Below are 12,737 nucleotides of genomic sequence, written 5' to 3' on the forward strand. Positions count from 1 at the left end.
CTGCTCAAGGCTATGGTATATTCTCTACAGTCTCCCTCGGGATACACCCTGTGTTTTAACATATGACATCACATTTAAGTATCCATGGAATACATGGATGGTAAAAGAGGAAGGTTCTCCTATAACATTTGCTGTATCTTTCTATGTATATTTTACATATGTATTCTTATTATGTCTTTGATGTTACTTCCAGATATCCTTCTGGTTTGTCATCTGATAAAACAGATTTCAGGATATCTACAAAACATGTCAAGAGTCTACTACCAACCACTTGTGGAGTATTGTACTGGCTTTCAGTTATGTATAAACTGTAGTAGTGCCTGGGAAAGGGTAGTTAAACCATTGAGAGTATCTGTGATGTGTGTCTTTATATGTCACTGTATATGGTGAAGGATTCTGTATATTTTACCTTCCTCTTTTTAATTCATGTATAATAAATAATAAGAGTTTTATACAGAATTTACTGTGGTAATATTTATACATTATTTTTTATACCCTAAAAGTCCCTTTTATGTAACTTTGTGTATATATGAGTAACTATCATTGGGATGTGGTGTTAGGACTGTTTTTATTAGTATTTTAAAATAACCAACTAACACAGAAATCAAGTCTCTTCCCTGTTCTGTTGGTGTCTTCATATATTTTGTCATTAAAACGTAACTCCATGCAAATATTAAATTACAAAATATAATCTATTTATGGAATCATTACAAACTGGATGAGGAAAGGCCAGCACTCTATTGCCTCATACATTCGATCACATTTTCCGACGGGAAATGTTCGATGTGAGCCTGTTGGCGGAAAATCCAACCGTGTGTATGCTCCATCAGACAATTGTTGTCGGACTTTCTGCCAAAAAATGTTGGCTAGCATGTCTTCAAATTTTCCGCCAACACGTGTGTGTTGTAGGCATAGGCGTGCGCACAGGGTGTGCCGGGTGTGCCCAGGCACACCCTAATCACCCTGTGCACATTAGTGTTATCGCTCTGTGTAGCAGCAGAAACAGGGAAAGATCTCCCTCTTACCGGCTCTGCCATAAGAGAAGTGTTTTTGCTCTTCTCTTTCATTGTTCCGGCAGGGAGATCAATGTGCCGGGGTCATATATATGTAGACACCCGCACACGCATGTGTGTTTGAGCTTAAGGGTGCACACCCTAATGCAATAGGCTGCGCACGCCTATGGTTGTAGGATTTTCCGATCGTGTGTACACAAGTCCATCGGAGAAAAGTCCAAATTACAAACACGCATGCTCGAAAGCAAAGACGAGCCGGAAGCGCTCAGTCTTGTAAAACTAGCGCTTGTAATGGAGAATTCACATTCGGGACGTGGCAAATTATGAAATCTCAAAATGCAGTGCACATTCTATCCTTTTTTAATGGGATAATAATGAAGCTGCTTTGCTGGTGATACTGATTGAGTTATTGCAAACACATTTTCAAAGGCTTTTTTTTCTAGTGATATTAAGAATTATATTATTATGCTTTTTTTTTATTTGGGCAAGTTACCACAACACCATTATCCTGTAGTTTTTAAGATCAAAGATACAACTATGTTGTTGTCCCTTGGCAATTTTACATTGTATTTTTTTAAATGTAACTGCCTACCAAACTGTCATTTGTACATAGCCAAGTATTATTCTACACAATTTTTTTATTGTGCATTAAAAAAAGCAAACAAATAAAATTAGACATGCTATCTGCCAATAGAACTTAACCAAAAAGTGCATTCTATGCATCCAAAAATATAGAAAATATACCAAATCAAATCATTATTCAACCAAAAAAATAATGTCAAAACAATAACTCCAAGGCCAATAATAAATAACACATTATCTCTTCCGATTCCAAACATGTCTGGTTGACGAACGGCCATTCAGAAACGAACTGAAAAGTGTGAAATGAAAAGTGCGAAATGAAAAGTGTAATAATGAAAAGCGCGAATCAACACTCACCAAACTTTAACACAAAATTAGCAGAAGGAGCCTAAAGGATGAAGCTGAAAAACAACATAGTACATCACTATGTTCATATTTGTTGGCCAACAGTTGTGTGCCGTGTGTATGCAAGACAAGTTTGAGCTAACGCCCTTCAAACAAAAGTCCATGGTTTTGTTGGCCAACACTCCGATCATGTGTACGAGGCTTAAGGCAATTAGGGAAGTACTCTAAAGCCGGGTGGTATCAGCCAGTTCAATAGAGACCGGATGACTTTCGGCCTGTGTATATTGAAGCCAGTCCGACTGAAGTTCGGCCAGCTTCTATCAAAGGGGCATGACGGAAAAAGATCTGTCGAATGCCTCCTAATCAGTGCTCTCAGCCAATGACGGGGGCTGGCCCCCCTGTCAGAACATAATAGAACAGCAGAGTTTGCTGTACTAACATTGGATTGTTAGTCTAGCAGCTCCAACCAGAGCTCTGTTTATTTTCATTCAGCCCACTGGGTTGAATGAAAAAAACTTGCAGTGTGTACTAGGCTTAAGACAATGTGGATTTCGATTTTTCAGGGTGCTTCCAGTCTAAAGCTGGCCATACATGGATCAAAATATAGCTGGTTCAGTAGGCATCAGCTGATTTTTGATCCATCTATGGCCGTTCCCGCTCATGAGAAGACGATTTATCAAATTGTCATGAACCGGTTTGTTGGAAAATTTTGTTTCGATCAGCACATGCAGCCAATGGGCTGCAGCTCTGGTCAATGTATGCTGATGGCGGAGGAGTCTCTCCACTGGCAGAATTCAAGGACGCAAAGAGGAAGATTTCCTCATCCATCTCATATGTATAGATGGGGAATAAGTTCAGTTCTTTCATTCAACCTGCTGGTTGAATGAGAAAAAAACTGAACCATGTATGGCCAACTTAAAGTGGGAGTCCGGCGACCAATCTTTTTTTTTTTTTTTTTAGGTCATTGAGACGTTTTGCTAATCCCAAAATAATACTCACAGTTTGGGTGTAATATTTCTGCCTCTGTCTGTTTTTGTACTGAAGAATAACTTTAAAAATGTGATGCTGGCTGTTTCCATCTTGCTTGTGGGCATGTGAAGCCCACAAGCATTGATTTCCTGGATGCGGTGAATGCTGTTCATTCACAGCTTGTTCACAAGCAAGATCATTGTTCCCGCACTGAATCTTGGGAAGTCTGACATTAAGCTCCCAGGAGACAGTGCAGCGCTGGGGAAAGGCAATAAACACGCCTACTCCCATGGGAGGAGAGACAGGAAGTGCCACAATAAAGTACAATATAAAGGTAATTACTGCGATAAAAAAAAATTTGTGCGGCATTTGAACATCTATGCAATTAACTGAAGGGATTTAAGATTAAGTTAAAAATTTGAGTGGAACCCCGCTTTAACAATTATCATGCTTACAGGAGGGGAAAGCAAAGGGGTGAGCTCATCAATAAGGTTTTCCTGCGTCATTACCCAATCATTGGCTGTGGTGTGTCTTGGAACAGATGGCACTGATAATCTGTGTTGAGTTCTAGAAAATACTTGTGCTGCTTGGTGGGGGTTGTCTGTATCACAAGACTGTCTAAACAACATAAAAAATCCTTTGCTATAGGTAAACCATCAACCTCTATGTATTTCAACTGTGTATTTAAGTGTTTGCATGCAGTTCAGGATGAAGAAAATACTGAGATACTATTGTCATGATGTTCATTTTAATAGTATTTGATATACAGTACTTATTTGATGTACATGTAAACATGTCATTTATATCAGCTTAACCTCCCTGATGGTATTCCTGAGTGTGGCTCGGGTGGATTTTCAGCACAAAAAGTGGTAACCCTGAGCCACACTCGGGATTGCATTGCAGGATCCAGGTATAGCTTACTTACCTTGTCCCCAGGATCCTGCGATGTCCTCCCCGCTCTGGGTGCGAGCCATCCTCTGCTCCATTCATCACAGCACCGAGCTCTGTTCCCTGCGAGCGTTGCGATGCACGGGGATGGAGAACAGCGCCAAATTCAAAAAGTAAAGAACACAATACATATACACTGTAACCTTACAGATTACATTACTGTATCAATTTATTTCACATCCCTTTTGTGCCTAGTGGTTTGTCCAGTGCCCTGCATGCAGTTTTATATTATAAATACTGTTCTTTCTGCCTGGAAACTGGAGATTGTCCATAGCAACCAAAACTGTCCCTTTACATCAAAAGTGGTTTTAGACCAGCTAGAAAACAGTGATAATACATTAGAATCACTTGCAGAATTGAGCGATAGTGATTTGTGGGGAAATCCATCATCAAACACTGACAGTAATGACAGCGACAATTCTGCAACTGAGCAAATTTCAATGTTTTTGATTTGATTACATTATTGAATAATTTGTATTATTATATTATTATTTGTTATAATTATTTATAGTTATTTATTATATTATAATTTATGATTTCTTGGTTCAAACTTTATCATACCCGGGATGTCTACTAGATCTGGAGGAATGACTCCAGATGAAGCCAGGTGGAAGGTGGTGAAACTAGTAGAGGTGGAGCCTGGCGGTGGACTACTACTACTACTGCTACTAAGCATTGTGTATTGAATTAAAACTGGGGTAACAGAGTGGATTGCTTTATCCATTGGAGGAATACCTATGAGCCCACCTGCAGTGTGCACACCTGAAAGAAGTACCCAAAGACGATAGTGGAGACCCTTTATTGCTTATGGATGTGATTTACTTCTATAATTAAGGTGAGAGTTCTGGGAGACTTTAACATTAAGAGGCTATTTGCGGAATACCTAGGAACATATATGGACATCTATATGTGTGTGTATCTATCCAGCATCACACATACTGGATGCATCAACTTGTGAAGATGGCAGAAACGTTATATTTTATTCACCATTTTAGGGGACTATTTACCCTCATTTATGTGATTTATTTATATCTTTAGATATTTTTGTGATTTATCACGTTTGTGTGATTTACTATTTTTTCACGTGATTCAGGAATATTTTGGACACTTTATTGTATTTTTTCACATCTTTATTTATATTCATCATCACTTCACTCCACAGGGAGATACTCTTTTACATACTTTTTAGTGATATATTTGTTGGGTTATTTTACCACAGTATTTTATAGTGATATTTATTTTTTGTGCAACATCACTTTATATAGATTTTCATATGTCTTGGTGTTATGTGTTACACCTAATCAGTAGCGCGAGGGACACTTTCACTTTAATTGAGTTATTCCTAAGAATTACAGGCCTACAATATAAAACGCCAAATTTTCATGCAAAATAATTGTACCGCTTTCAGCATAAAAAATCTGAAATAATCATACCGCCAGGGAGGTTAAGGATGTGCTTTCAGTTAAAGCCTATCTCTATGTTTCCAGTCAAAGTCCACTCAATCCACTGGAAAACCTTATCCCATATAGTATTATTTAAAACATATGGCCAGTCATGTGGCCAGCATGATCCAGTTCTTCCTTCCTCTGTTGTTGGGCAGTCGTAATTTTGCATAGAACAGTGCTAATGTAGTGATATGAGTGCCATCCTCTGTGTGCCCTTATCAGTTGAAAGATACCAAAAGGGGGATTGTCTATGACAGCCTGGGGTTACAGGAAGTGGATTGAATCAATGGAAGAGTAGCAGTAGAGGAGGACATAGTCTGGAGCATAGAGAGGGTGAAAAGCCTTGTGGAACCTTTTTTTTTTTGAGGCGCACCTCAATCTTATGGTGCATCTCCCATGCTTTCCATTTTTTCCTTTCCCTCATTTCCACTGTGCATTCCTATTTATCATTACTGATCACACTGCTGATCAATAGGAAGGTGCAGGTAGTGCAAAAAGGAGGAGCTACAGTTTCCATGCTAGCTCTTGCAATTTCCTTTTATAAAGGCAACTCAGGACTTTGGGTCGCTCTATCAAGAAGAGGTAATGTAGGCACACAGAAATAAGCCAGCTTACCACCATACCTAAACTATTCACAGCCACAGATTTACATTAAACTCAATAAAAGAAAATGATGTTACATAGTTACATAGTAGGTGAGGTTGAAAAAAGACACAAGTCCATCAAGTCCAACCTATGTTGATGGTGAATTATAACATTAACTGTAATATAATTAAAATCATACTATTAATATTATTAATTGTAATATTAATTCTAAAACATAACAAATGTATATACATTTAGATGAAATTACGTGAGAAAAAAAATAGATAATTTGGGGAAAATGTCATTACATTTCCAGGGGAGATATGTTAATTAGTATATTTTTCAGTATGCAAATTATAGAAAGAGCTGACAAACAATAAACTAAATCACTGGACAAGGGATGTATTGGGTTATCTAATCAGCAATCTAATTAGTAATGCTGTAACCAATGTTTGTCATACGTGGGTTTATCATTTGGCTGACTCTGTGTTTTTACGTACTGCATAAATGATTGTGAAAGCTTGGAAAGCATCTAAAGTTCCCTCTGAAATCACCTTGTAAAAGATCGCCAAGCTAAGTTAAAACAATGAACAAAACAATCTATTGCCTAACTAAAATGGAACTTTCCTTCTCAAAGAAATATAACACTGACTCTAACTACTTGTTGTGGGCACCAGTCTGATCAGTTCAATTCCACATAACCTTCTGTGCATAATGCAATGTGATATTGTGAAACTTCAGATGCCACTCCCAGTTGTGAGAGAACATTGAGATGCAGCAAAAAGGATGGGTCCCTAGCAGTTTTTCATGCTTGCAGGAAATAAAGGGTAATATGTCTCTAAATCAGCAATATCAGTGATTAGTCATGTTTGATCCACCAGCAACCAGTAACATATTTGGTTTCCTAAAACAAAACTCTAGGTAAAAAACAAAAGTTTCCCACCACACTTACTTCTAGCAATTCAGTACCTTAAAAGGAAAAAAAAGCTTCTAAGACCTTCATTTCGTTACCTGAGTCCACTATCACTTGACCATCTACAGTGCCTCTTGTAATAACATAGACCAGTGATCGCAACCTGCTCTCCATGCAGCTGACTGGTCTTGTTGTCACTCCCTTGTGTTGTGACATCATCATGCAATCTCTGTGAGACCAGAGAACACCTGTGGGGACCCTTTAATGTATTCTTTTGACAGCCCTTAGATAGTGAGGTATGCACTGTAAGAATTACCCTCCCACACTATATACTGGAGGATTATGTTATGCCACATGCCTATGGTTACAGGTAAGAAATAGGGATTTTATTTATTTTATTATTTTTCCAGTAAAAATCATAGATCAGCTAGAGACATGTAATGGGATGGGATCAAAATCAAGCTTTTAAGTAGAACTATAGTTAAAAAGTATAGTTAAAAATAAATGTTAAAGCGAGTATTGCATAAGTCCCTTCTTCAAAAAAGCTGCTTCAACTGTCTGCTATAAAATTTCATCTTGGTATACAATGCCTGCAGCACATTCTTAGTATAATGCAAATTCCATGTCCATTTCTGGCAGCTGTAAGATGCTGAGAATGGAGCTGGGTGCTGGACAATGTCACCCTACCATGCATGCATAGGAGATACATGTACAGGAGCTACATCATCAGTACCCGTCTGATGGCAGAAGAAAGAAGATGCTGGATGTTGAGGAAGACAATGAGAGGATAGCAGCAGCCACAGAAGGAGCAATGAGTGGGACCATGGACCTTTCATCACTCGAGGAAGCCAAACATGGAGCTAAGTCTTCAATAATGTACAAGTATCTTGTGTTTATTTGTATGTTATGGAAAGAGCTCCAAAGACCTACATTAGATTTAGTAATAATGTACAAGTATCCTGTGCTTATTTGTATGTTATGGAAAGAGCTCCAAGGTCCTACAGTAGATTTAGTTTTACTTTAACAGGACTTGCCCAATGAAATCAAAGAAACCCTTTAATCCATCTTAGATTTAGTATCCACAAAATAGTCCATACATTAAAACAGTATGCATTGTTTCAAGGTGGGTTGGATAATACTATTGGCGATGTAAAAAAGTTACCGTTCAGATCAAACTCATTTTAAAAAATAAATCATATGATATATCCCACATCGTGTTTCTGATTAAAATGATCTATAAACACTATCTACAGTATTTGCCTAGAGACAACTCCCAATCAGTTGATGTTATTGTTTCTATAGACATTGTTGATGACTAGCCATATTCATCATAATGATATAGAACTCTTTAAACCAATCACAAATATGAACAACACAAGTATTTCAGATATAATTCATACGGGCATTCACGTGTTTTATGACAGAATCTTTCATTTTACTCACCAAACTCCTTGGGAACTGCAACAGAATACACGCAGTTGTGTCCAATACTGTAGTTTTTGGGATAGTTTGGTGATAATACGGTGCCTTCTGAGCCAGTGGAGCGACTTCCACATGGAGCTGAAATATAAGTAGTTTTTATTTTAGAATACAAGTCTCCAGGTCTTTTGTGCAGCCACAAATGTTCTTCCAGACATACAGAGTATATAGAACAAATTGATATTGCATGTATCAGGTAAGGAAAATAAACTTGAAGCAAAAATGCAGCTTCTGACCACAGAAGATATAGTTAGATTAAAAGATAAAACATAATTGTATAGTTCCACATTTTTCATAAATACTGTGTTCAGCCAAAGAAAATATGTATTTATATATACCGTATACACACACATACACAGTCAAGGTGAGAAGGAAGTTTATAATATTGCTTGTAGTAACGTGTGACCTCTCATAATTGATCAGCTGTTATGACAAATGTCATAGCTACTTTTAGTCACATGCTTCTGAAGGGTCAGTTTACTTTATGTTACATGGTTCTAAAAAGACAGTTGGTGGAAATTTTGGTGTATAAAATGTTAATGACAGAGCACAGGGATGGAGATCTGACTGTGTATTGCCACCAAATTTGCCACCAAGTCTAATGCTGCAGAGTTTCACAATTTATGATACAGGAATTATGTAAGCGCTCATGGAAGAACCCTGGGCAGCGATACAGACATTTGACATTCAATAAAGTATCACATATTAAAGACTTTGGTAGAGACTACAATGCTAGAAGAAGCTCAAAATCCATGCTTGCTGGAGAGATAAGCATTTTCAGTCCTCTACTGCACAATGCAGTTATTTACATTTGGCGTAGGAATATCAAAGTCTCTTTAATGATTTCCTCTCATTTTACATCCCATTGAGAAGTGTGGAGAGAGTCTTTTTTATTTTATTTTATTGAATTTTCCTTTTATTTTTTGGGTGTATGAGACATAACATTATCATGATTAAACACAAACTTTTTAAAAGTCGCATTCAGTATTTTTAAATATACAGTTTTTTTTTTTTTTTTAAGTGGATATAAACCCTTACATATACCTAATGAAGTGACTGGCCTAAGGTGATACACAGAGATGAAACAAATCCTCCTACAGAAAGTGGGTAGGCTTTCTTTTCCTGGCTGCTCACCAAACATTAGCTAAAGCCTGGCACCAACAATATTCCCCCTTTGGGGAAGTTAAACAATGATTAATGGGGACTACTGAATGACACTCACACCAAGTTCTTGAGAGTCTGAGACTCATGGATAGCTTACAACTCGGACTTGAAATAAGACGGAGGTCTACTCACGGTTTAATAGAACTCTCTGTGTCTCTACTCTTTTGCCTCGAACTGGATTCGGTGAACTTACATTTTCTTGCCCCTCTTTTTTCTCTGTCCTTTCTTTTCTATCTTTCTTTTCTTTTCTTACTATTTTCTGCTCTTTACTCTGCCCAAGTAATATCCCAAGTAATACCATCATCATCGAGCCCATCACTCACATTGTCATATTTACTTTGGCAGGCAGGAATCAGGCCCCCGCTGATTGGGGCTCTGTCCCCGTCAATTCACAATGAGTGCAGTTACTGCATATTGTCCTACCCGCTGCTTACTGACCTATGATCTACTACTTGTATGCATTGTTGCCTGATGCTTTCGATGGTTGCAGTATGTTATTTCCTGTTTCAGTTACTTTTTTTGTATTATTGAACTATGCTTTGTATTGACATCTTTGAAAAAAAACTTAATACATTTTTTGTAAAATAAACTAATCCTTCTATATATATATTGTACCTGTTTATCTGCAGCCAACTCTTCTTTATAGCCGTTCAAAGTCCTAAATGTATACAGATTGTCTGACCTTTCGGAATGCAGGGGCGGAGAGCTGAAGTTACACTCTACGGAGCTCAGTGACAAGAGCTCTGAGAACTGACTGGAGGGAAGAGTCACACCCCCTCTAATACAGCACACAGGAACAGAGCTGAGGGTGTCAATCACAATCTCTTTGTTGGAGATCCCTCCCCTGTCACCTTTTTCTTCTTGGTGTCAGAAATGATATAGATAGCAGAGGAATGAGGCAGCAGGCGGATGCTCTGCATCAAAACTAGTACACACAATAGGAGGATATGCTTTATTCATATTTCATGCTTGACAAAACTTTTTTCTATCTTTCAACTGTGCTCTTGCATTTTACCCTTTCATCAGTGGCACTGGGGTGGCTAAAAAGTAGTCATGCTGGCACACATTCCACAGTCATGGCCCACTGTTGTCATTAAAAAAAAACTGCCCTGGGAAATGCCATGCAGACATTGGTGAAGTGCATACACATAAACAGAAGGTGACTGCAAAAAGGATGTAGGAGCTCCACAGTTCTTGAATATATTAAAGGATGAACAAAGGTGAAAAGAGGATTTTATTAATTAAAAAAGTTAAATTTTATTAACTCAGTTACATCCCTAACCAATGGCCCCTTAAGTGGGCTTTAATGCCCTAGAGCACATATGTTAAACACAAGGCTCGGGGGCCGAATCAGGTTTTGCAGCCCGAACGTGACAGAACTCCGTTCCTCTAGCTCTCACACTCCACTCCTGCACCCCGGTGTCACTTGTAAACCAGAAGTCTTCAGTCTCTCCAAGGGACAGTGGAGCACGTCAGGGACAAATCTACAGAATATGATAGAAAGAACAATCTCCCTGCAAGGTGAGGCAGAGCTGCCTACACAGGGAGGAACTAGAGTGGGACCAGGTAGGAGAGAGAAATGCAAGGAAGCATTGGGGTTGAGGTAAACCATGCACTCTGTACACAGCGTACCCCTGAACTTTGTACATAATGAACTCCTGGACCCTGCACACTGTACATAATGAACTGCTGAACCCTGCACTCTGTACATAACAAATGCCTGAATCCTGCACTGTGTACATAACGAAATGATGAACCCTGCACTCTTTACATAACGAACACCTGAACCTTGTACTCTGTGCATAGGGCACCCCTGGAAATGAAATCTGTACATAGCGTAGTCCTGAACTCTGTACTCTGTACATAGTACACTCCTGAACACTGCACTTTGTACGTAGCACACTCCTGAACACTGCACTTTGTACGTAGCACACTCCTGAACACTGAACTCTGTATGTAAGCGCACACCCCATAGAACTGGCCCTTTGAGGGCAACCATAGTTCTGATGTATGCATCCATTTTAGCCACTATGTGGATAAAATTATTTATTGGATGTATAATGTTATTAAAAAGACTTTTTTTATTTTAGATTATCAATAACACATAAATTGCATAACAAATTATCCCTGAAGAAGGAGTTTATTATACTCCGTAATGCATAGAATTTCAAATGCATATGGTTTTGTTTTATGTTCACAATTTTGGTGCATGTACAGTTGTATTTTTCCAGGAAATATATGCATCTCAAGTGATTTGTACAACAGCCCTATCAGTATGGTTTTTACAAATATATGGTTGTTACTTTTGATACTTGTTAATAAAATTATTTATTACCTTTTACACAATAGTGTCTCACAATCTGTGCCAAAAAAGTCCTAGTTCCTAGGGGAAATATTTGTAATATACCCAAGTTAGGGATGTTGGCCATTTTACAGCAGATCGAATCCACCTCCATTTTTTTAAAATGTATGCGTCCATGGCAGCCTGAGGGGGTGGGCTTTAAAGTCCAGATGCTGCATGTATGCTTCCATGGCAGCCTGAGGGTGTGCGCTGAAAGCACTAACTGCATGGTCACAGCACACTGACCATGTTGTAATTGACAGATCTTGGTCACATCTTTTGATTGGGCTCCTGATCCTGGGACTATTGTGAAAGCCAATTACAGTGTTCACTGGATAGAGAAGCCACTCTGGCTCTAGAGCATGGGTGTCAAACCTGAGGCTGTCCAGCTTCTGCGGAACTACAAGTCCCATCATACCTCTGCCTTTGGGAGCCAAGTTCCATCATGCCTTTGTCTTTGGGAGTCATTCTTGCCTTGCAATGCCTCATGGGACTTTCCTTGCAATGCTTCACGGGTCCTGTTGTTCCACAACAGCTGGAGGGCTGCAGGTTGGACACCCATGCCCTAGAGGCAGAGTGTTCTATGAACCTGCAGTTAGTGCTTTCAGCACACACCCTCAGGCTGGCATGGACACATACATGCAGCATCTGGACTTTAAAGCCCACCCCCTCAGGCTGCCACGGACGCATACGTGCAGCATCTAGGCTTGAAAGCTCACCCTCTTGGCCAAAACATATATGCATTATGCAGTCAGCAAGAGGTTAAACACAGGGCTTTAGAAGACTAAATATCATTCAGTTGGGGCTTATATCTATTTTTATGACCAACAGCTTGAACAGAGGATCAGATAATTCTGCAAAGTAAGAAACCTCTATTGGCACAATGACATTTATCCAGAACCATTATGAATTCCTAAACTTCTAGTTCTACCTCAGTGATGATAAATGTTATT

At 38.8% G+C, this 12,737-nt stretch overlaps 1 protein-coding gene across 1 annotated transcript in view; it reads right to left on the bottom strand.

The window, feature by feature from the left end:
- The window catches only part of CSMD3 (CUB and Sushi multiple domains 3), a 1,635,173-nt gene that overhangs the window by 525,524 nt on the left and 1,096,912 nt on the right, over positions 1-12,737 (bottom strand). The window contains exon 32 of the mRNA XM_073632169.1: positions 8,244-8,360. Coding sequence (XP_073488270.1) covers positions 8,244-8,360 — 117 coding nt within the window. The remainder of the gene's footprint in view (positions 1-8,243; positions 8,361-12,737) is intronic.

The sequence above is a fragment of the Aquarana catesbeiana genome, linkage group LG05, assembly GCF_042186555.1.
Source record: "Aquarana catesbeiana isolate 2022-GZ linkage group LG05, ASM4218655v1, whole genome shotgun sequence".
NCBI classification, from domain to species: domain Eukaryota; kingdom Metazoa; phylum Chordata; class Amphibia; order Anura; family Ranidae; genus Aquarana; species Aquarana catesbeiana.